The 26,103-nt window shown below is 36.4% G+C and overlaps 1 protein-coding gene across 1 annotated transcript; it reads right to left on the reverse strand.

Moving 5' to 3' along the window:
- Positions 1–34: 34 nt before the first annotated feature.
- Positions 35–25,871, reverse strand: LOC128231569 (uncharacterized). The gene is made up of 28 exons (XM_052944572.1): positions 25,768–25,871; positions 21,857–21,967; positions 21,437–21,550; positions 20,914–20,975; positions 20,382–20,565; positions 18,756–18,886; positions 18,414–18,446; positions 18,091–18,175; positions 17,797–17,882; positions 17,500–17,568; positions 17,100–17,191; positions 14,654–15,832; positions 13,105–13,254; positions 12,638–12,807; positions 12,149–12,333; positions 11,783–11,885; positions 10,291–11,587; positions 10,063–10,180; positions 9,746–9,913; positions 8,488–8,604; positions 8,043–8,153; positions 7,791–7,903; positions 7,381–7,633; positions 6,999–7,074; positions 4,866–4,946; positions 4,466–4,551; positions 2,400–2,476; positions 35–1,816 (listed from the first exon to the last, which is right to left on the reverse strand). The coding sequence occupies exons 2-28, from the start codon at positions 21,953–21,955 to the stop codon at positions 1,725–1,727; spliced, it is 5,331 nt and encodes a 1,776-aa protein (XP_052800532.1). The 5' UTR covers positions 21,956–21,967; positions 25,768–25,871; the 3' UTR covers positions 35–1,724.
- Between the last annotated feature and the right edge of the window lie 232 nt (positions 25,872–26,103).

Raw genomic sequence — 26,103 nt, forward strand, 5'->3', positions numbered from 1 at the left:
AAATATAACAACCTTCATAAATCATAATTCTTAATGATGTTGAAAACATTTTTTTCTTTTATTGCACTGATTGTTACTTTTATATGTAAACGTATAATCTTACTCATAACTGCATAAATAATATTAGGTTCACAATTACATACAAACTAAAATCAAGCATAAATAACAACTTGTAAAACCTTTTTTCAACGTTATATAACAGCAACATTCCTATATAAATTATAGATTTAAACAAAACAACACAACACAAACCATGTAATAAGTCTGATAATGAAATTAAGTATTCAATGAATGGTTGTAGAAAAACCAAGCTTTTCTAAATTCAACTGTCTTTTGTTTTACAATTTAGACTGCAATCGATATATAGTTATATATAGACTATACCCTCAGCAGAGCTATTGAAAAAGTGTCTTCTTACAGTTGTAAGCTGACCATGCACAATAATTTCGAGTAATCCCACTAGCAGATACATTGTATTTAGAAAGGCCATGATAATAATCTAATAATGTTTATCATTCGGAAAAATATTTATATTTATCTATTTATAAGTATGTATTTATTTATTTATTTATTAACGCATTATTTTCTCACTAATATATGCAATACACTTATCATCGTAAAAGTCCGATACTGCAGTACAGTTACTCGTGTTTTTTTTTGCCTCGGACAAAATTGGTGTTCGTCTTAGCGAAACGGCTTCTTACATCTGTAAGAGGACACTTTTGCAGGAAGACTCGTACTGTATCTATTATTTTGATAATACCTCCATGATCGTTTATAATGGGGAATTGTTTGTTGAAAAGTGTTGAGTGCTTTAAGAATTACAAAATGTTCGTATGAAGGGTTTATAACTACAAAACAGATATAATTAAAAATAAGCAGATAAAGCATGTTTGCTACACTTTTTCCTAACGTAATAAATGTCAATATTCAATGGTAAAGATTAGAATATTGAAAATTAAAGTGTCAATTTATTTCAAATCTGAGAATAGAAAGTACTCATGCTTCAGTGTAGGGTAAGTTATGACAGAAATGAGTAACAGGTTTTCTGAACGATTAAGTCAGCCAAACCCATCGTTTAGAAATACAAAACTTTCTTAGTGTTCAGCAAGAAATGCCTCGCATATGTCTCTATACAAGCCAGTGTGTATGAAAGACTTTGTAAATAACTCACTCAATAAAACAAATAAATGGGAATTTGGCAGTTGTTTTCAATATTAAGTGGACTTTTGGCAGATGTCATATGTTTAATGGACTTTTTGTTGTCCGACCATTTTAAATGATTGTATGTGAATCTGTCCAGTAACCCCATTGGCCGAGGCATGAGCATGAAAACTAAAGATGATTTACCATTTAAAGACAGATGATAATTAGTGATAACACTTTGCTTGTGTATTTCATAAATATGGAATGGCAACTGCAAGGGCATGAAAACACAACTTCTAAAGGTTGACACAAATAATAAAACACAATAGTGATGCATAGTATACTGGTATACACTTGTAATATGATTGTTTAAGCAAAATATATATTAACTATTTTGATTGTTTACAAGCAGTCCATTACATTAACAACAATGTAAATATTGTCAATTTCAAGCTATAATATACTATAGAAATATACATGTAAATACACAAACGAGTGTCCTCAGCACCATATTAATTGGAATGAATTTGGATTTTGAGCAAAAAAAATGACTGAATATATAAGTGTAGTATAACTGACTAACAGACTGGTTCACATTCCTGTTGTAGCCCTAAATCATGGCACAGTGGGCACAGTCTACCTGGTACACACAGCTTGTGAAAACCGTGGCCTAAAAACAAGAGGGAAGTATTAAGCACTCGTGTGACTAGAGCTGAAATGACAATATTTGTATTGATACAAATTGACCAATATCATAATATCATAATGTAAGATATTGAATAGAAGAAAAATGGCTGAATTTATCAAGAAACATTAAAAGGTATGGATGCCAATCTGTTGATTTGGTGACATTAGTTATATTCCACTCCTTTTCTGACCTTTTACCCCTTGATCATACAATTATTCATATTTCATTGGATTCTCCAGGAAGATTGGGAGTTCTGCTATGGCATAATAAAATAATTGGTTACCAATAAACAACACATAAAATAATAGGTAATAATGGTTTTATTTATATTCTTTTTTTATTGATACTCGGCAGACAAAAGAAAGTTCAATACGATGTAACAGCCGAACCATAAATACCGTCTTCAATACAGTACAAGAACCAATACTCAGCCCTATCATTGACAGACATGAACATCTCGGATAGCAAACTAAGTTCCACTCAGTATTCAATTATGTCAAAAGCATTATAGGGTATGTTCTGCATATTCGGTGTGCATTCTGTTGATTTTTATCAAAGACCTTACCACATTTGAAAATGAGTACTCCCGGGTCATCATGGGACACTGCCTCCATCAGACTGATGTTGCAGCACAAGCACACTCTGAATTGGGAATAAGAATTTGTTTATTAGGGTACTTTATGCAATTTAGTAACCAAAGTCATAACACGCATAAGACTCAGAAATATGACATTTGAATGACATTAAATACATCAAATTGCAGAACTTGTAAAATCAAAGAAAACTGGAAATGGATTAGGACAAACAACAATTACATTACCTATGGCATGTTAAATGTTGAGACATACATGCTGTTTGTCACAGCAAACTATGTTAACCAAGTGTGTGCTGCTAGTTACAGCAAATTATGTTCGCCATGTATGTGCTGCATGTTATGGCAAACTATGTTAGCCACATATGTACTGCATGCTTCAGAAAGCTATGTTAGCCATGTAAGTGCTGCATGTTACAGCAAACTATGTTAGCCACATATGTACTGCACATTACAGCAAACTATGTTAGCCACGTATGTACTGCACATTACAGCAAACTTATTAGCCACGTATGTACTGCACATTACAGCAAACTATGTTAGCCAGGTATGAACTGCACATTACAGCAAACTATGTTAGCCAAGTATGTACTGCACATTACAGCAAACTATGTTAGCCAAGTATGTACTGCACATTACAGCAAACTATGTTAGCCAAGTATGTACTGCACATTATAGCAAACTATGTTAGCCACGTATGAACTGCACATTACAGCAAACTATGTTAGCCACGTATGTACTGCACATTACAGCAAACTATGTTAGCCATGTATGAACTGCACATTACAGCAAACTATGTTAGCCACATATGTACTGCACATTACAGCAAACTATGTTAGCCACATATGTATTGCACATTACAGCAAACTATGTTAGCCAAGTATGTACTGCACATTACAGCAAACTATGTTAGCCAAGTATGTACTGCACATTACAGCAAACTATGTTAGCCACATATGTACTGCACATTACAGCAAACTATGTTGGCCACATATGAACTGCACATTACAGCAAACTATGTTAGCCACATATGTACTGCACATTACAGCAAACTATGTTAGCCATGTATGAACTGCACATTACAGCAAACTATGTTAGCCATGTATGTACTGCACATTACAGCAAACTATGTTAGCCACGTATGTAATGCACATTACAGCAAACTATGTTAGCCACGTATGAACTGCACATTACAGCAAACTATGTTAGCCACGTATGTACTGCACATTACAGCAAACTATGTTAGCCACATATGTACTGCACATTACAGCAAACTATGTTAGCCAAGTATGTACTGCACATTAGAGCAAACTTTGTTATACACATGAACTGCACATTTTATACAGCAAACTATGTTAGCCAAGTATGTGGTGCATGTTACAGCAAACTGTTTACCCATGAACATGCTGCACATTACTGATTACCATCTTAACCACTTCCGTACTGCATGCTACAGCAAACTATGTTAGCCAAGTATGTGTTGCATACTACAGCAAACTATGTTAGCCAAGTATGTGCTGCACGCTACAGCAAACTATGGTTGCCACGTATGCGCTGTATGATACAGCAAACTGTGTAAGTCATATACACGCTGCAAATTAGTGCAAACTATTTTAGCCACATACTTACTGCACATAACAGCAAACTATATTAGCCATGTATGTGCTGAATGTTACAGCAAACTATGTAAGCCAAGTCCCAGCTTGTTACAGCAAAATATGTTAGCCATGTACATACTGCATGTAATTGTCAAATTAAACTATGTCAGCCACATAGGTGCTGCATGTTACAGCGAACTATGTAAGCCACATAGGTGCTGCATGTTACATCAAAATATGTAAGCCACATTTATGCTGCACGTTTCAGGGAAATATGTTAGCCATGTACTTACTGCATGTTACAGAAAGCTATGTTAAGTATTGGTAAGCACAGATGCACATTACAGAAATAATGTTAGCAATGTACATGCTGCAAGCTACAGCAAAATATATTAGCCACATACGTACTGCATGTTACAGCAAACTATGTGAGCCATTTACTTGTTAATCCTTGTCTTTATGCCCCAATGGCACTCTGGGTCTTCAGTCTGGTAGGCTGGGTCTCCCTCCGAACACAGGTAACCCCCCTGAATTTACAGTGTTGCATGGTCAAGTAACTGTTTTCTGTGACCAGGGTACACTACCAGGTAGCAAATAAAATAATGATAATACAAAAGCATGTACTTGTATCAGAATTATATGCTTAAAACAGTGATGTAGAAGTTTGTTTAGTGCTTTCGTCTGTACTGAGCAACCAACCTTCATGCTCATATCACATATCCCATAGAAACCATATATGTATGTCAAGCCATTTGCAAATGCACAAGTTAAGTGAATAGCTTAAACATTTATGAGTTCCCTCTAAGTAAAATTGTTGAATACAAGTAGAAAGATGTATGACCAGAGCCTGTGCTTGTGTGCGCTGCTGCTGCTGGGATGTTTCCCCTGATATGCTCCTCTCTGTTACAGCCAGGAAATGAACCTGAAATGGCGTGTATGAGATAGTCATAAACACTGCATATCTGTAACATGTAGAGTAGGTATCCTTATATTTCCATCTAAACTTGAATTCCTTAAATGAATGGCCTTTGCAAATATTTTTAGATGAACCCAACATCTTCGGATATGTGCCACTCATCAATTGATTTTTTTTTATCTTGTTTGTGTTAGCAGGCCAGGAAAAACTTAAATCAATATGTTGAAAACTTTTAATTTATGCTTTGTCATATGCATTATTGTCGTTAGCATTTCAATTTTATTTTAAAAAGTGATTCAACGTACCAATTAGGAAGTGATTAAATTAAAAACAAGAGCTGTCACAGTATGTGACAAATGCCCCCGAATGTGACATTGACCTATGAACAAGGTCAATAAATGAAAAGTTGATCTTGCCTTTACATGTCAAGAACATATGGCAAGTTATTTTAAATTGCCTCTGAACATAAAACTTGAGGTAGAGACACGGGTCTTGCATGCGACACGTCGTCTTGGTATGTGGAACACATGTGGAAAGTTATTTTAAAATCTGTCCATACAAGGGAAAGTTACAGCCCAGACACGACAACCTATCCTCTATGTCTTTATATGCAGCACTCCATTGTGAATAAACACAAAGTGTGACCTTGACCTTAGAGGTAGGGACACGGGTCTTGCATGTGACAAGTCGTCTTGGTATGTGGAACACATGTGGAAGTTATTTTTAAATTGTGTCCTTACAAGGGAAAGTTACAGCCCGGACACGACAACCTATACTCTATGTCCTATATGCAACACTCCATTGTGAATAAATACTAAGTGTGACCTTGACCTTAGAGGTATGGACATGGGTCTTGCACGCGACACGTCGTCTTGGTATGTGGAACACATGTGGCAAGTTATTTTAAAATCTGTCCATACAAGGGAAAGTAACAGCCCGGACACGACAACCTATTCTCTATGTCTTTATATGCAGCACCCCATTGTGAATAAACACCTAAGTGTGACCTTGACCTTAGAGGTAGGGACACGGGTCTTACATGTGACACGTCATCTTTGTATGTGGAACACATGTGGCAAGTTATTTTAAAATCTGTCCATACAAGGGTAAGTTACAGCCCGGACACGACAACCTATCCTCTATGTCTTTATATGCAGTACTCCATTGTGAATAAACACCTAAGTGTGACCTTGACCTAAGAGGTAGGGACATGAGTCTTGCACATGACACGTTGTCTTGGTATGTGGAACACATGTGGCAAGTCATTTTAAAAACTGCCCATACAAGGGAAAGTTACAGCCCGGACATGACAACCTACACTCTATGTCCTTATATGCAGCACTGCATTGTGAATAAACACTAAGTATGACCTTGACCTTAGAGGTAGGGACATGGGTCTTGCACATGAAACGTCGTCTTGGTATGTGGAACACATGTGGAAGTTATTTTTAAATTATGTCCTTACAAGGGAAAGTTACAGCCCAGACACGACAACCTATACTCTATGTCCTTATATGCAACACTCCATTGTGAATAAACACTAAGCGTGACCTTGACCTTAAAGGTAGAGACACGGGTCTTGCAGGCGACACGTCGTCTTGGTATGTGGAACACATGTGGCAAGTTATTTTAAAATCTGTCCATACAAGGGAAAGTTACAGCTCGGACACGAGTTATTGAGCCGGACACACGGACGGACGGAAGGACGGACGGACGGTGCGATTTTAATATGCCCACCTTCGGGGGCATAAAAAATCCCACATTTATTATGATGTCATATGATAAACTGTTCCTGTTATGGCCGGGTTGTTCTATTTACAGAATGGATGAGAACTGTTTTTTTAAATGAAATTAAGTATTTTTTTCCCAATTCTAGACAGAAAATTTAAATAGAGTGTACCATGTGGGGCAACATAAGCCTGTCAAAGGTAAGCCAGAGATGGCCATGTCTTTGACTTACTTGAACACACCTTTTGTTTAGGGTTGACTTGATTGCTTTAGATATTATTTGCATTTAAGAGATAAAATGTATTGAGATTTAGGGAGCGATTGACTAACTTGTGGTGTGACTGCTGTGGGTCTCTGGGACCATAGGTAGCTGTCCACCTTCTCCAGCATGGCATGCAAGACCTTCCTGTCATACACCAAACAAATTAATATTAACTTGTTATCTGTGTGAATTGTAAAATTTTACATTTAAAACACAATTAAGATCAAATGTGAAATATATTCATAGTTGTCAACCATGTAAAAAAGTAAAATTTGTGAGATTTTAGCATTAGTTTTTGATCAATTTATTTTGATTTCTTTGACTTTTATCAGACATGGATTTCATTCATATTTGAACTAGATTTTATGTCAAAAGATGCATAGATTAACAGATATATAGTGTGAAGAAAATGAAACAAGGCAATATTTTAAGTACATAAGTGCTACCTACCTCTGGTAATTATTCACCAATCCAGAGAGCAGGCAGGTTTGAAAGAACTCAGGAGACAACACCCCATCAGGAACCTGACATTCCTCAAGCAGGGATACAGCACCCTCTGGGCCCACATAGCGGACCAATAGAATGGCAAGGCTGCTCCATGTCAGCAAATCAGAATCTGTAGCATCTTCAGACTGGTCCACACAGATTGATTTATACAAGAGCAATAACTCTTTCCATTCTTCAGCAGAATGTGGCATATAACCTGAAAATATATGGCATGTTTGTTATAAATAGCTAGCAACCTATCGATAAGAAAGCACTGAAAGGACCTCTTCAAAATTCACTGCTTAAAGTTCCATAGCATACAAACCTTCTAATGCTCAAGTGGTTTTAAGTTTAACAACTGTAACAATACCAACCAATTTCTGAAGTTCCAGATATCAGTTTCCTATCTCGGAGTTGGAGTACTAGTGTAAGATGGTCCCTGTGTCTGCCTGACATTTTCAACAGCTTCAGCACCCCCACCCAGTACCTTTGAGGGAGAGGACATTGTTTGAAGTTTTATAAATACAATTTCTGTATAAAACAAGGCTTGGTTGTTGAATGAATGTCAAGATTCTAAATAACATCAATAGAAAATGCTTGATAGCTTCTACATATAAAGTCCTTACCTATATTTATAGAAGAGATCTAGAACATCAGGTACGCTGGTCAACTCAACGCACTGTGTCAGTTTAGCCAGCTGGCCTCCATGTTTCCACTGTAACTGATGACTCATCACCCTGGATTTACAGTATGGCGGATTCATAACATGTGATGGAACACGGACAGTTGGAACACACCGGGACAGTCAGAACACATCAACACAGTTAAAACCGTTATGATAGCAGCCATCTTTTTTTTTTAATTTTAGCATATTTTTATATTTCATGAAAATATAAGTAAAACTTCAAGCTGTATTTTAAACCACATTTTCAAATAAGACTCACACTTAATATTAAAATGTCATGTGTTTAAATTGAAAAGATTTGATGTTTATGTACATGCACCTTGCATTTACACATACACAACAACATCAATTGTGTAAATATATCAAACAGACATGCAAATCATCACCTTGACTGTCCCTGCATAGTCCTGGTGTCTGCCTCATTCAAGCCATCACTTAGCAACATCTCCAGCCAGGAGAGTAGCAGTGACATGTGCTTGTGTAAACCTGCAAACACAGCCTCTCTGAAATATAAAGAAATAATTAGAACACTGCTAGGGGATGTCAAATTTGTCTGTTATTCTAAGAACACTGCAAGTGAATGCCAATATGTGCCCGGATGCTGATGTTTTTCTGGCATTCTAAGAACACTGCAAGGGAGTACCGAAGTGTTTCACTTATTCTTTAAATACTGGATGGATGCCAGACTTGCTTGGCCTTAATTTGTCTGATATTCTCAAAATACTGCAGGAGCATGCCAGTGGTTGTCTCAACTTGTCTGATATTCTCAAAATACTGCAGGAGGATGCCAATGGTTGTCTGATATTCTTAACATACTGCAGGAGGATGCCAATGGTTGTCTGATATTCTTAACATACTGCAACAGGATGCAAAATACTGGAAGAGGCTGTGTGAATTGTAAAATTGCACATTCAAAATCTTGGTGAGACTGCTGTGGGTCTCTTGGACCATCGGTAGCTGTCCACCTTCTCCAGCATGGCATGAAGGACCTTTCTTTCATATACCAAACAAATAATCATGAACAAATAATAACAAATCTGTGTGTATTGTAAAATTTTACAAAAAAAGAAGAAATAAATTCATAGTTGTGAACCATGCAAATTTGTGAAATTTGATCAATTTTATTAATTTATTTTGATTTTTTTTACTTCTATAAATCAGACATGTATGATATTCATATTTGAACTAGATTTTATGTCAAAAGATGCATACATAAACAGATATTTTATTCTCAGATGAACGAACCAATAACTCATAAAATATTTTAACCAATGTTTGGACACACATTTACAAATAATCCTTGTGTTCATGTGTACCAAGTCCCTTGTGAATAATGTAAATGGTGTCTGAGTTAAAGTTGACATACAAATATTTTGTGTGAGATCAGCAATAACACCTAGGCTTTGACAACACAGTCATATTTTTTCTTTGAAGAAGCAAACTAAAAAATCTCCTTTATATTTTGATTTTTTAACGCTTGAAAATTCTTTGATTCAGCACACTTTATTTCAGCAAAAATCATGCTAGATTTTAGTTCAGACACCATGCAATATAATCTGCAACCATCTGTTAAAATATTATGAATACAAGCATGTCAATCAAAAGGTAAATTCAATATGAAGAGAAAGAGCTTTTATAATATACCTGACAGAAGCTGAGGAGTCATAAGAGAGCCACATCACATAGGGTTTGAAAGTGGTATCCATGGAAACATTGTGGAGGCGGGAAAGGTAGAGCACATCCATTGGGGTCACATGGGGGCTGCAGCGCATACACACCTCTCCAATGTCAGGGCTCCTTGACCGGAACAACCTATGAAAATGAACCATTTTTTCCCCAATAACTAACAAACACTGAGCACTTCATGTACAGTACAGTATTAAATTTGAAAATGGTAATCTAAGTTCTAAATAAGACACATTCTGATGATAACATAGGTATTTAGGTTATGTATTGTATACCTGGCAACATGGCCTACAAGAGCTGCCCCATGGTCAAGGTGAGCCTGGTTTTCCAGCAAATGCCCGATAATCGACCTCTGTTCCACTCCATAACGTTCACTGTCATATGCTGCCAACACTGTACAAACATGCAAATTTTTTATATTATCTTGAAAAAAAACAGAACTTTGAACACAACTTTCAAAATGCAGTGAATCATATGAAATATATAAAATAACAAAGACTTACCCTCCATGCAGGTGATAATTGCCGTCCATGTGTGGTAGCCAGCCCGGCCACTGAGGACATCAGCTCTTACTTTCCCTACCTGCATGTAAGGAAAATAGCAGCGCAGAAAGAAGCCCATTTCTTTATCTTGCACCTCTTTACCAACTTCAACTGATGAAGGTCTCTCTTCAGGTACAGAGGCTGCACATATAACTGTTTGGATATTCTTAAAATGTTCTGAAGTGGTACACATAGCTGTATTTACATTTTCAATCGTATCTGCACATTTTGGTAGCATATTGTTATGACCTTGGTTCACATCATTTTCAGAACTCTGCATGTTAAGAATTTTCTCTTTCTCTTGAGTATTACCATTCTGTTCAATATGTTCATGCTGAGTTTGTTCTACTTTATCACACACTGTTACAGTTTGGAATGTATTCATGAATGTTTTACTCATGTCATCTCTGATATGTGAGGCACTTTTATCACAGTTAGTCACAACACTTGTACTTGTAAGTTCACGTTCAGCACAACCAATAACAGTTTCTTTGGCATCACCATTTATTCCAGTATTTGAGCAAGAACAACTTTCCTCCCCATTACTAGCACCACAGTCAGTATCACATACGGGCATTTTATCATGCCCTTGTGAAAAGCTAGATTTTCCAGATGTGTTCTTGTGAAACTTCATAATATTTCCATGACAACCAATATCAAAACATGCCTGAGCCAATTCACAAACATCTTTAAAGAGCAACCTTGGTAACAGTAATGGATCTTTCACATAGCAGAAGTCCTTGTCTTGAAGAACTGTGACCATGACTGTGGAGTTTTCTGGACTTGTCCCACATAAAGTCAAGGCACACTCAGTGCTTACTGTACTCTCACCAATTGAATTTGCAGAATTTGAGTCTTTTGGTTTTCCAGTACTGGATTTCAATTTTTCATTGTTATTTTCTAAGACAGAAAGAATGTGAGGCCTAGACTGAGAACCATACTTTATCAAATGCATTTCATGAATTGTTTCATTTAAAACAGTAACCCAGTCAAACAAAGTGTTATATAACAGCTCAGAGTTTGTTAGTATGTCAACATTATTAAGCTTTTCCTTTGTGTTTTGAGTAGCTTTCTCTAACGTTTTAAGATCAACAACTGATTTTGGTGCGCTATCAGTTTCATCAAATGTTGATACACCATCAACTTCAGTTGAAGAGTATGTCTCCTCTGAAAGACTTGCTTCAACATCATTGTTGTTCCTGCCACTCGGGAGCTCAGTTATCATGCCTTCAATCGAGTTTAGGTAGTTCTCTGATCCCTGCCATTTACAAAACCCTGATTAGTTACACTACATGCACCATACATAAATTCTTGTTTATGTTTGCCTCATACAAAGAGGCACTATATTGACAGCTGCACAATTAGAAATCTATTTCATCAGGCCTATTTCTTTTGATACAATGTTTAAAAAAAAATGCAGAATTTTCACAGAATTACTTATGATAAAAAATACCTGAGACAAGTTTTCAGCAAACTCTTTGGCCTTTGTAAGAAGGTTCTTGTCTTTTATGTTCTTGATGAGGGTTTTAGTTTTTGTTGACATTTTATTCTGAACTCTGAAACAAGAAAACAAATGTGATTTAATGATAACAAAAGATTAATGTTGCTCTAGGTATGAAATATACTACCATAAAAGATAATGGTAAACCATACCAGTGACACATTAATTTTCTTTACATTTGATTGTGAATATGATTGATTATGATTACTTGCCTTTTCTTTCATAAATGGTCTTATAAATCAAAAGTGATGTTAATAAATAAATTAACCTGATTAACCATTATAATTCATCAGGACAGAAAAATAAAACAGCACATACTTGTCTTTGAACTGCTTGAATGCAGCCTTGGGAGCGGCAGATGTCAGAGTTGCTCCCCTTTGTTTGCTCTCCCCAGTGTAAGATTCTCCACTCTGCAGAAACTCATCACTCCTTCCAAACTCCCCGCTGTAACCATGGTCACCGCTTGCTGACATTGGTGATCCTAAGCTCAGGGTATCTATTGTCTGAAATCATATCAACTGTAAATATGACATGGAAATCTTTATGAAGTAAATAAGCAAAAATTTAAAAAAAATCATGACAATCATTATAAAAAATCTGAGTAAAAACTATTGCAAACTTTCAATAAACATATTTGATGATTAAATAGTCAGTAAAATCTGTTTTAATGGATAACATACAATACTCTGCATCACTAAAGTTTAACAACTCAATTGCATGGTGTAACGCTGGCCACTGTTCATGTACAAGGTAAAGGCAACTAAAAACATAACATATCAAACCATACAAATCATTCTTTCCTCATACCTGATCTAGACTGGCACTGTCCGGAGTGTCCCTGGCGAGAGCATGCGTACAAACACCATCCTCCAGGTTTACTGAGTTGTTGGAATAGAGTGATATTGAGTCCTCCTCTCCCCCAATCAGGCCTGACACACTGGGGGATGACCCATCGTCTAACATTGCCAGGGAACCATCTTTAAACAATGTACAGCATATTTTGAAATTATGAAAAATGCTGTAACTACTACAATTATTTCAAGTTCCAACATGATCTAAACATTGGTAACACTCAACACATTATATTAATGCAACAGGTGTAATATCTTTAAACAATTTAAGAATCAAAAGAATATATCATCTTCAATAGTCATTTTAAACTGAAATTAACTCAGCAATAACATTTGAAATGGATATCATCTGAAATTTATATACATTATTTACTATGATTAATACTTTAATGAAGGATCCTTTTTGCATGATCAACATGTCACCTCTTGGTGAGGCTGTGTCAGCCTGCAGACTGCCTGCACTGCTGTGCCTGCGACCTTGCCTGGTCACCACATCCCCAACTGAACGACGCTTTTTCTTCCTCCCAGTTTTTCTTCTAACTGGCACAGCTATCTGATCTTCATCACCCTCTTCTGTATTAACACAAACATGGCTTATCAAATGGTTGATATGCTCTACTACAATAATATATAGTGTAGTTACACAATTAATACAAGATATGTTTGTCAAACATTATGCCCCTCCTGAGCGCCATGTTGTCAGGATTATATGAATTATAATTGAATGAAATATGCATGGACTGAACTGACAGCTGATCTGTCACTGAAATTGGTTGCCGTTGAGGCAGTTTTAAGATTATGACCATTCAAAGTGTGAGGATAGAGTGTGATATGACCATGACCTTTGACTCTATGACCTCAAAATTCATAGCAGTCATCAGCTGGTCACAAAAAACCTAAATGTCAAGTTTGAGGGCCATGGGTGCAGGCATTGTCAAGTTATCACACAGACAAGCTTTTTTCGTTCAAGGTCACTGTGACCTTGAACTTTGACCCGATGACCCCTAAAATCATAAGGGGTCCTCTACAGGTCAGACGCAACCCCAAGTCAAGTTTGAGGGCCATGGGTGCAGGCATTGTCGAGTTATCACTGGTCAGGCCTAACTTCAATGTCAAGTTAGATGATCATAGGTTCAGGCATTGTTGAGATATCACTGGGAGAAGATTTGTTAACTTTTTGTGTTAAAGGTAACTGTGACCTTGACCTTGGCCCGATGACCCCCAAAGTCAACAGGGGTCAACTACTGGTCAGGCCCAGCCTTCATGTCAAGTTTGATGACCATAGGTCCAGGAATTGTTGAGTTTTCTTTCAAGGTTATTATGACCTTGACCTTTGACCCCTAAAATCAATAGGGGTCATCTACTGGTCAGGCCCAACCTCCAAGTCAAGTTTGAGGGCTATGGGTGCAGACATTGTCGAGGTATCACTCAGACAACCTTTCACACTCAGACAACCTTTCACCATTCAAGGTCACTGTGAGCTTGACCTTTGGCCCGATGACCCCCCAAAACAATAGGGGTCATCTACTGGTCAGGCCCAACTTCCATATTAATTTTGATGACCATAGGTCTAGGCATAGTTGAGTTTTCATTCGAACAAGCTTTAAAATTATTTTACCATTAAAGGTCACTGTGACCTTGACCTTTGACCGGAAGAGCCCTTAAATCCATAGGAGTCATCTACTGGTCAGGCCCAAGCTTCATGTCGAGTTTGCTGACCATAAATCCAGGAATTGTTATCACTCGGACAAGCTTTGGTCTACCGACGGACCGACAGACTGACATGTGCAAAGCAATATACCCCTCTTCTTCGAAGGGGGGCATAATAAGCAAAACAAAATAAGAGATGAGTTTATCTTTAGAATTAACACTAATTTTAAAACACAGCTGGTACTTCTCATTTTTAATTTGTGGCTCCATTTAAATTTGACAAAAAAAACTGTTGCTCTAAGTGATCAAGAAAAGAACAAACCAAGAGTGGTAGGCTGGTCAAACATCACCTCTGCACTTGACATGCTGGACAGGCTTGTCAGAGACGACCTTCTCGGCAGCAGAACTTTGGCCGGCAAGAGACCTAGCACATCATTCTCCATAAACATTTCATCCTCAGCCATTTGTTTAGCTTCAGCAGTGATTTCTGTTTCAATATTGCAATCAGTAATATTGAGTGTCTTTGAATCTTGCTCTATAGGATATTCCTCCCTTACATTTGATGAATCATTTTCTGCCACCAGAGCAGCACTATTTACAAGGATTCTGGGACTATCAGTTTGAGAAATGCTAGTTAGTTTGTTCTCTTCACAGTCACTATTGCTTTGAGTATAACCAGTAGTATCATCTAAAGGTAAATTGTTCATCTCACCCATCATGTCAAACACATCTACAGATTCTTCGTTTAGAACATTTGTTTGTTGTGTCATTTCTTGAATTTCATACGCAGATTCATCTTCTACAACATTGGGTGTATGTGTACTCCCCTGCATTTCCTCATTTGACTCACCAAGTATATGGTCACTTCCTGTTGTGTTGTAAGTGTTGTAAAAGCCATTCACTGAAGTAGCATGCTGCCCATTGCCTACTGTGTCAGTTCCTTCAATAATGGAATCTAGCTTGATGCCTACATCTAAGTTCCGCCCGAAGTTTGTGTTTTCTTTTAGATTTGAAGACTGAATTTCTATTTCATCTTTGTTATTTGCACTTGTATGTTTTGTTGCTTTATGTTGAACTTGATTATGGGTATCATTATTTCTTTGATTTTGTGGTTCAACAACAATCTCCTGTATATCACTGAACAGACTAGCAGAGCATATTTTCCCACTGGATTCAGAACTTTCCAAATCCACATCCACCACGGTTTTCTGTTCTATCTCCTTAATCAGTTCATGAATTTTTTCAGCCTTTTCATTTAACTCTATTCCTACAAGCTGATTACAAATCTTGAGCAAGTCAGCAGTTGCAAACCTCTTCCTGACATGTTTGTGCATGAAGATTTCTCGGTGTCTGAGGCAGAGGTCTGCAGCAGTCTCCACATTGGAGAGTCGCATGTAGAGAGGGATAACTACAGTCACTGGAAGGAAGGACACACACTGGACCTCCATCGTCTGTAGGAATACAAACAGCTCCTGGCCAACACAAGCCACATCAACAATACCTGGAAATGGGAAACAAGTTTACAGTCATAACACAGATAAATAAGATTCAAGATAGCGAAAATGGCAAAACAAGTGCATGTACATTTCAAATTCAAAACACATACATAAACTGTTTTATAGAAGGAATTATTACTGAAAATTATTGCAAAACAATTCTTATTTGTTCATTTCTTTCAAAGACATACTAAACTAAAATGTTTTTCATTTCCTTCATGGGAGCATGTTTAAAGAAATGTTACCTTAAATGAAAGCAATAGAAATTTGAAATGTGTCCACAGGACACAGATCCACCAATTTCCTTTTTTCGACAAAAGCAAGGGATATCATTCTGTTGCTAGTTGATGAATGTGCATTAGAATTACCAGTTGCAAAATGTGGAGTGTAGGCATTCAAAGTCAAAACCAAGCTTACTAACTCGAAACATACCTACATACCTTATTTTGTCACTATAGTTAGATACAAACTAAAGAAACAAAGTCAATATATATATATATTTTTATTTTTTTTAACAGTAACCTTGACCCCCAGGTGCACACATTCATGAGCAGACTAACATGACATGCATACTACCATCTTTTGGAAGGTTTATGAATCTTATTTAAATTCATTTTTGATAAGTGAAACACTGAATTCCATGATTTATATGAATAATTTAACTTATGTCAAGGGCCATAACTCTGTTGGGCACAGCCACAAACAAAACCCAAGATGCACATCTTCACATGCTGCGTAACATTCCAATAATGTTTCTGATTACAATCTTTGGCAAATACCGCTTAGTTGGGAACCCAGGAACCCGCAGGCCAGGTACATTTTGGTGGATGCACAACCAATACAACAATACAATTTAATGTTAAGAGCGTTAAAAGAGTTTTTATGTCAGCCTTGTTAGCTACTGCTTGCTGAAGTATATGCTTAACAGGGATGTTTGTTCTCTATGTGCTTTTTCATATACGATTTTCCATACATTTTTGACTGACCCCATATCAAACAGAGACAGCATTTCATTTTTTTTAATACAGAGAACGATAAAAATATTTCCAAACCTTACATGTTTTTGCTTCAGACAACATAGTTAGATGCGATTCTGAACTGAGTACCTTTTGGTGATCTGGTACCATCTAGCCATATTGACTAATATACTTTTGGATATATGTGCAACACAAGATTTTGTGTCAGAGAGAAGTAGAAGGGGGGTCATAATTTGATCAATTGACTGCATTTTTGCAAGAGTCTCAATATAGAGGAAGCAATTGTGCAACTAACCTGAGAACTGGTTGCACCAGAGTATGACCTTGACATTGATTGGGTCAAGGACATAGATACTGGAGGTCGTCCAGGTCAACAGAAGGTTCGGGCTGAATTACATAACAGATGTTTAGTAAGGCGCAATGCAGAAAGATAGAATAAAATAATATGATAATAGTACATGTATCTGTAAGAAGAGTAAGTCAGTCAGTAAAGAACAAGATTATCTCATCTCATCACAAGTATGCATATACTATGGCTCAAAGGAATTAAGAGTGACGTTGCTGTGCTGACAAACTTTACTAAAACTAGAAGTTACATTGATTTACAAATTTAAGGATTTAATTTTCTATATTACTCTCAATCTGATTAAAAACCCTTCACTTTAAGACCAGTTGACAATAATTTATTCACTTACTGCAGAACAAGAAGCTTGGGAAAGCTGACAGACTGGGCAGCTGACAGTCCAGCACTGGACGGTAAAGCCCTGGGGAAGACAGTCATGTAAACATTGAAAACTAACATAAAGCAGACCATCCATTGGTTATAAACTGTGGTTTAAGGAATAAGAGCCAGTCAAATGGAAGTCTTCATGTTGTCCATAATAAATAAAAAAGATTTATATTTCTAAACTTAGATTAAAATAATAATACCACAATGCAATACAATATGACTCTAGGAGATGAAGACCAAGCACAGTAACCAGGGTGCATACCTTAGAAGGTTGAGGACAGGGGAGGGCGGGATGGCCAGCAGCTGACGGAACTGGTGGGTATTCAACACAGCACCCTCATAGTCAACCTACATTCGCATACAAATGAACTATCATAGCAGAAATAAGAACAAGTTGTATTTTGTTGAAAACAATTAGCACCCGATAATTACAATGTCTTTTTTTATCATACTGCTTTTTAAATGGGATGTAAAGACATAAGCCTATTTCTATTTCCCATGTTGTACATGTACTGTTTCAAGTGAGTGTGTTGGTCATGTGGCCCGTGTGTCGTACCTCCCACACTCGGGATCCCGGCCGGGCAGAGTAGATCATCGTTGAGTCCCCTACATGCAGAAAACATGAACCGTAACTCCCATCCCTGAAACACAAAAAAATAAAATCTGAAATCACTCTACAGCTGACCTTCTTTATATTCATAAAATATTGAACCTAGTTCAAACTATGTACAACAATTGCTGGGGGGAAATCTCCTATCCAAATGAAAGATATTTCCAATGACAAGCAAACCTAATTGTTTCAGCTCATTTCTACAGATACATTTGTTTTCTTCACACTTCTGATATCTTTAACATTTAGCCATTGTTTAAAGATCATACCTCAGTTTCTTTCCAATTTGTGTGTAGGTGTGTCTGAAACAAAAAATCATTATTATATTCCTTAAATACTAAGGAGTAGTATAATATACTGATAGATGTTAACAGCCAGAATACATCAGTCAACTACCAATTCTTTTCAGAGAGATTACTCTGTTAATAGAATTAAATTATAAATAAGTTTCTGAAATATGATTCAGTCTAACAGTGGAGTTCACATTTATTTCACTGTTTAGAAATATTTTCATTGGGTTATTATCCACACTGTGCATTTTGTTACATCCAGGTTTAGTTAAATCTAAAACTACTAATTCCAGCACATCTAGTATCATGTAACCTACATACTGTTTAGTGTTGCACAAGTAGCACCGGGTCAGTGTAGATACAAGAAGTCGATCGTCCACACTGTCAATCTGCACCACCCCGGAGTCTAGCTTCATGATCACCTCCAGTGGCAACGAAAACAGGTTCTTAGCCTGGGCATGGAATAATTTATATATTGAATGTACAAACTTTGATGGACAACATTCATGTAATCATCAAGAAGTTTCCTGCATATTTCATGGCTAAAACTAATAAGATTTACATCTCACTTGGTTCATATAAAAAAAAATTGGTGTAACTAATATATATTCAAACAAGAGGCCCAAAAGGGCCTATGCTCTACTGGCATGGCTTTTGTGGTCATATCAATCCAGAGCATGTATGTATGGGTAAAAGGCAACAGACATATACTTTATGTTTTGTGTTTGGGTTACCTGAAAACGTAGCACGTTCAACATCTGAGCCCAGAAAGTACTGTAAGCAGATTAGTTGCATGAACTATTTTAATATGTGCCAAGTAAAAGTCATCTGACAAAAAAAAATGCTTTCAAAACTGTACTCATAGTAAAAATTTCTGTAGTTTTAAAAGTTAAAAAAAGTTGGTCAAAAGGTCAAAGTCAAGGGCATCCTAGGACAACATTGATCAATTTGAACAAATATTCACAATCAATTGTGCTGAGATGGATGCACGAACACACAAAAAAAAATTCAAACCTTTCCAGAATTATGTTTACCAAACCTGTGAACCCTGGGTGTGGCCAGTAATGACACCAGGTGCATAACTTAAACATTCACAACCAATTTTGTTAAGATGAATGCGCAAACTACAGAACTTAAAGCTAAAAAATGGCCTTTGGGCTTTCAACAAGAACAAGGCAGAGTAATTCACAAAATCAACTGCAGAAGCAAAAAGCAAATTGTCTCTCAAAATCCTAGACTTGCAAATTGTCTCCCTTAACTCTAGACTTGAATTTACATGTACATGTAAACTTGGCTAAAAATAGAATTCGCTCATGCAGACCTGGCTAAAAATAGAAAGCATTTCTTTAAAACTTTCATGGCACATAATCTAGGCATTTATGGGCGGATCTGGCTGGTTTTCGAAAGGAACCGAGCTCTAATGGATATCTAGATACTGTACAAGTTTCATCGAGATACAATCAAAACTGAAGACTGTATCGTGTTCACAAGCAATTGTTTACAGACGCACGAAAGCACGACCACACGGACGCACGGATGCACATACTACGTACACATAACCATCGCATAAGCCTTTGGCCAGTAGAGCTAATAAAGAGATTAGGGCTTTTTAACTTTAATAAGACAACTATCATTCATAAACATATTTAGTGAAGAAAAGGTATGAATTGTCATGTCATTTGGGGGTTTTTTCAGAACAGTAACTTGATGTAACGTTCCGAAGCAGCAAATCACTACCTTATACATGTACATTTTCTCAGATGTTCAGATAAGCTTGAACCATACAAGGTTTCATTAAGATAATAGAGCAAACACTGCAATGTAGCCACTCATCCATCCAGTTTAGTGTGATTACTGTTAAGATAAGAAAGGATGGGCACTGTGAATAAACCACCTGTGGCATGCTGTTACAATGTGACTTGTAACGATTGATACCCTATAAGTCACCTTGTTTGTATGAACGGTCATCAGATGGATCCCGCCGCTGTCATCTCCCACATACAGCTTGCTGTTTGTCTCGTCCCAATGCAGGTATGTTGCCATGGCAACACCAAGGTCAGAGGATGACCTCAGTGTTTCTGCCTTTGACCTTGTCTCCAACTTGAGATCAAGAACATGAACACTGCTTCCACTGTAATTCACAAAGTCATATGAACACTATATAATAAAAAACAAACAACATAGATTACAATTCTGCCCATATTTGTGCATCATCTACTGCTATCTGAAGATAACTAATTTAAAAAGATTCACACAAATACTTACAAAAATATCAAACAAGAAGATGGTCCTGCAGGAGCCATCTACTTGAAAAAGATTTGCCCATGATAAACATCCTATGAGTTCTTAAACATCATCAACACAAGACATTTGACAAAACTGCAACTTAAGGGATAGGATAAGTACTTCCACCCTTTTTAAGCTATTTTCAAATGTGTTGTTTAACATAATTACGTATAAAAACGTCTCAATGTTTTACCTTGCAAAAGCAACAAATTTGCCATGAGGACTAAATTTCACAATGGAAACACTGTTGGTTTCCTGAAAATAAAACATCTCTTTTAGATACAATCAAAAGTGATCATTTAATGTTTGACTAGGTCCCATGTATATGTGTACATCTTCTTTTACAAGAATAAATTTTCTGATAAATTCCAGGTAAACAAAGAAATCAAAATCTCTCTAGAAATATATTATATTAGACGTATGTTATTTCAAAATATATTATGTACATGTATAAGAGATCATTTGGGCTTTATTCATAAAATATCTGAATGAAAAATTCCAACTTAGTTGAAGAAAACTCACAATGTTCATCCCACGAAACTACGGAAATAAGAAAGAAAATGATCTCAAACATAAATGCATATAAATAAATTTGATGAAAAGGTAGTTTTATTTAAAATAATTGTTGTAAAAAAATGAGGCATTTTCACTTTGATGCTTAATGAGTATGGCCCTGGCTTCACCCTGGCAAGATTTAAGATCATGGTTATTGATACCTTGTCAGCAAAAGCTATCTGCAGCAGCTTCTTGTCAAGCCTGGAGAATACATAGATACCACCAGTGTTGGATCCTAGAGCAACCAGCCTCTGAGAGACTGATATACAGTTGTACTGAAATGACACGAGGTAAAGAGCAAATAGCAAGAACACATTTGTAAAACAGATTATCAACAAGAATGCCGGGGAGCCAAGCTCATCTATTCTTTTTATATAAGGGACATAACTTTACACATATCAAAGCAATAGTTATGGACCTTACTACACATTCTCAGAGTTTTCACAGCATCACTGGATCATAAAATCAATTGACCAATGAACTGAAATAAAGCATTAAGGCATGTCTTAGGTTAAGAATTATATTGAATATCACCAAATGGCATTTATGGTATAAGTTAAGAAAGGATAAAAGATACAAACTCTAAGCCTTGCTGATCGTTTGATAGGTGCAAGAAGCTCTTCCAATGATGTTTTACCCACAAGGAGGTATTCTTCCTCTGAATCATCAGTCTTCATCATTCAACATATTGACTTGAAATAAAAAGAGATGCAACATTCATTAAAATTGTATACAGTCGAAACTTGTTGGCTCGAAGTTCAAGGGACCCACTGAAATACTTCAAGCCGCAGGATTGCTTACTGAACATGTATTTTTCTTAGATATTTTAAAGAACGTCTGTTTCAGTGTGTGTATACCACGTGATAAATTACGTCATATGTGCTACGTCGGAAGGCAACATTTTGCATAAAATGAAGACCAAAAATCAAAGATAACTTTTCTTTAAATACCCCATTTTAAATAAAACAAAGGGCAGTCTATGCCATTTAAAGAGCCCCGCCTTCGTTTTATTACCGAAGTTTGATTAGGTGATTAGTTTCCTCAAACACTTCAAAAAAACTGTTTCCATAATAATGTTTTGACAGTGCTCCGTCAGACGGCCGTATTGTGAAAATTTCGGTTTTATTACCGAAGTTTGATTAGGTGATTAGTTTCCTCAAACACTTCAAAAAAACTGTTTCCATAATAATGTTTTGACAGTGCTCCGTCAGACGGCCGTATTGTGAAAAGGTTTTTCGAAGTGTTTGAAGAAACTAAACTTATCTACAGTGTATAAAATTTTATGACATTTTGGCAGGAAACTTGACATATACAGTTCTGCAGTCGTCGGCTCTTACACTCCAACCTGTTTTGACAGTCTGATTTGATTTTTTTAGCAGCTCTTCTGAATATAAACTTGTTTTTGCAAGTCAGAGGTTTTATTCCTTCTGTTTCTCAATCAAAAACACTGACAATTCGACAAGTCTCAAGCATGAAGTATTTTATGCATATTTTTCAAAAATCTAAAAATAGTAACAAATATGAAGCTTTTGTTTGCATTGTTTCCCTCATTGTTTTTAACTGAAAATTGAAGTAAAATTAAAGGATTAAAAATTCTACCGCTTTTGAATCCAAACTACCGCTTTTGAGACCTAAATCTACCTTTCTGTCATTGCCAAAGGCTCACATGTCTGCGAACTTAGGCAAAAAAATAAAATAGGTCTGTTTCCGGTCGCCCGACCGACCCTCTTATTTCCGCGCCGACCCTATACTTTTTATTGGTGTAAAAGTTAACTGCGCGCATATTTAGTACTTTTCGGTACTTTCTTTCCGTTAATTTTCTTATCTTTGGTCACAGTGCTCCAGCTAAGCATAATTAGCGTGGCGGGGCGCCCCGCTGCCCTTTTATGGCGCCCTGCTGCCTTTTCAAACGCCCCGCTGTGCCCTTTTCATTGACAGAGCCGCCTTTGATGATAAATAAAACAAATAAATCGCCCATTTGTGTCATCAAAGCGACATTGACCTCGCCGAAATTTTAACACATTGTAAATCTGTCAATCAGCGAGTATCTGGCCACTGTCCCATTAGTCAAAACATCGCAATTAGCCATAGGGTAATCCCCTAATCCGATAATTGGGCCGTGTCATCCAATTACCAAAACATCGCCGGTAGGCGGAGCTATTAAAAGTTAACCAATCAGAATGTACATTGAGAAGAACCTGATAATATGATATACGTTCATTAAAATGAGATCGAAAAGGCGACATAATTATGAAAAATCGTGTCAAGCATTGATGAAGTTAAAAAGTAATTGTTATATGTATTGAACAAACAATGCCAGACATTTTAAACATTGATGTTTTTGAAGCAGACGGTCATAGCCATCTCGGGCCATCGGCAAGGTGGCGCTAAGAAAATCAAAAACATGACGTATCACCAAATATTTAATTGGTTTTCGTGAAATGTTCATGATAAAAAATTGATTTGTAAACACAAAAACATTTTTGCTTTATGTAGAGTTTTAATACTTACAGTATTTTTCTCCTGTTTACGATGTCAAAAATATCGGCGAGATCGCCATTTTGTCAGAACAATTTTCCGAGTTAATTTCTCAACCTCCCATTATGTTTTCATCAAGGACAGTGATTTAAATGTCATTTGGTTCTTAAATGCCAGCATATTATTTAGCCAGAGACAAGTAAATAACAGCATAGCTGAATGTGACATTCGTACCCTATCCCGAACGTACCAAAATAAGATTCGCCCCCCTACTATATTGACAGGTCATTTATTAGTCATTTTGATTGTTTCAAATCCTTAGCTGTCTTGGTTTTTGTTTCATTTTTAGATGCTATTTGGAGATAAACTATGTGACATTGACACATACACTTTTGCTGAGCCAAAAATGATACATTTTTTATGAACATTTTATATAGTTATAGCAATCAGTTTGAATGTGAATATAAACTGAGGTGTGTGTTATGGCATAGTTTTTGTATCAGGTGTTACGAAAGTATCACTTCTCCTTAAAGTCTCCCCACTTCTCCCTAAATTGACTGAAGGGAGAAGTCACTTCTCCCAAAGTTTTCAGGAGAGTTTTAGAATTTTAATATTCTATCAAATATAAGAATAGCATTATAGCACAAATGTGAAATTGGTAAATATGAAAAATTGACAAATCTGAGGCACTCTTTTTCGACATCTGTCATACAGACAAACATGTTCAACAATACATGCATTTATATTCTAGAAAATGTATATCTATACATTATAATTAATACACATTATACAGTTCTTAATAAATGAATGGACTTGTATTTACATTTTATGCTTTAGTACCTTTTAAAATTGTCTCATACGCAGTTAATATGGTTGTTTTTGAATAAAAGTCAGCCGCCTTCTATTCTAGATCACTTCCCCCCCCCCGCCCCCCAAAAAAAAAAAAAAAAAAAAAATGCCTACCTACCTACCCTCTTTTTTTTGGGAAGGAGACCGGAAACGAACCTATTTTTTTTTTGGCCTTAGCGAAAAGCGAAAAGGTGTTTATTAATTTGCATAATGGGCGGAGTTAATATTACGTCATTGAGTTTGAGTGCTGCCTGGGAGTAAGATTGTATTATTGGTCCCAGGTGCTGCTAATTGACACGGTTACCGATCATATCCCAGACCGAATAATCACTTGTCACTTTGGGTGTTAATTGCTCTTGTGGATAAAACAAACATTCAGATCATGCTTGAGGCTACTTTCAGGTATCATGACTCTCACACTTAAATTCACCCGGGTCAAAACAGACGCATACTACAAATTTATGATTGTCACTTTTGGGTCATTTACGATATATATGCGTCAAACCAATATATAAGAAAGCCAATATTTAGAAAGTTTATTCAGGATTTAAGCATTGTTGCTGAAGAAATAATGAAAACTGAGGGTTTTAATTTCAGAAAAATGCAAACTTGAATTTGGTGAACCAATTTATATATACTGACATTTAGGAATCTAACTGTTACATTGGTTGTTATCGCTACCCTCCAGCAATGTTTGACCAGAAAACTGCATGTTACATTATGACAATTTAACTACCTTTAAAAAATGCAATTTTAAGGCCATTTTTTTTCAAGAGTACTTAGTAGTAGATTTTGTCTAGAAAGCGATAGAGCAGTCTCAAAAGCGTTACATTTTACATACACCTGGTAGAGTTCAAATGCCTGTTCTCCCAGGCTTTAGGCAGTCTCAAGACTTAATATCACAACATATGTTGTTTATTTATTTCTAAAAATCAATTGGTGGCAATAACTATCTTTTCTTCAACCAGTTCACACTCACAGTGTTCATGTTTGCCAAGGGGATACTGGACTTACCGAAATACGGTTATTATGCGTCTTTCGGTAATTTTATCCGTCTTTCGGTAAATAATCGTATTTCGGTAAGTCCAGTAACCGTTTGCCAAGTACTGTATAGTCTTAGTGATCAAGCTATTTGTGCAAGAAGTCTTAGGGTATTCGTACTTACTTAAACATTACTACAATAATTTGTAATCGTGTTATCAGGAAATACTAAACAGTTGTTTTGCTAAGTTGCTCGATCTATCGGCTGCCATTTTTTGATCATGTGATCATACTTCATCACCTTAAGTCAAAACGGTAAGAGGATAAATAAATCGGTCTCATTTTCTATTTTCCTGATGATCGCGCATTGATTTTACAGTATTTTTTTATAATTGTCGAATATGCCTAAAACACCAATTGCAGTCTATGTTCAAGTCTTTGAAGAATTCCAAGACGCTCATGATTTACAAACAGCTTATCCATATTTACCAAAAAACATCGATGCATGATGCCCAGCATT

The sequence above is a fragment of the Mya arenaria genome, chromosome 4 (assembly GCF_026914265.1).
Source record: "Mya arenaria isolate MELC-2E11 chromosome 4, ASM2691426v1".
NCBI lineage: Eukaryota > Metazoa > Mollusca > Bivalvia > Myida > Myidae > Mya > Mya arenaria.

Excerpts from the sequence above, each read along its gene's own strand:
- LOC128231569 (XM_052944572.1), bottom strand. The coding sequence starts at position 21,955 with ATGATGAAGACTGATGATTCAGAGGAAGAATACCTCCTTGTGGGTAAA. Across the intron at positions 9,914-10,062 it reads CTTGTAGGCCATGTTGCCAG|GTTGTTCCGGTCAAGGAGCC; the intron begins GTATACAATACA and ends TCATTTTCATAG. Across the intron at positions 7,634-7,790 it reads ATCTGGAACTTCAGAAATTG|GTTATATGCCACATTCTGCT; the intron begins GTTGGTATTGTT and ends ATATATTTTCAG.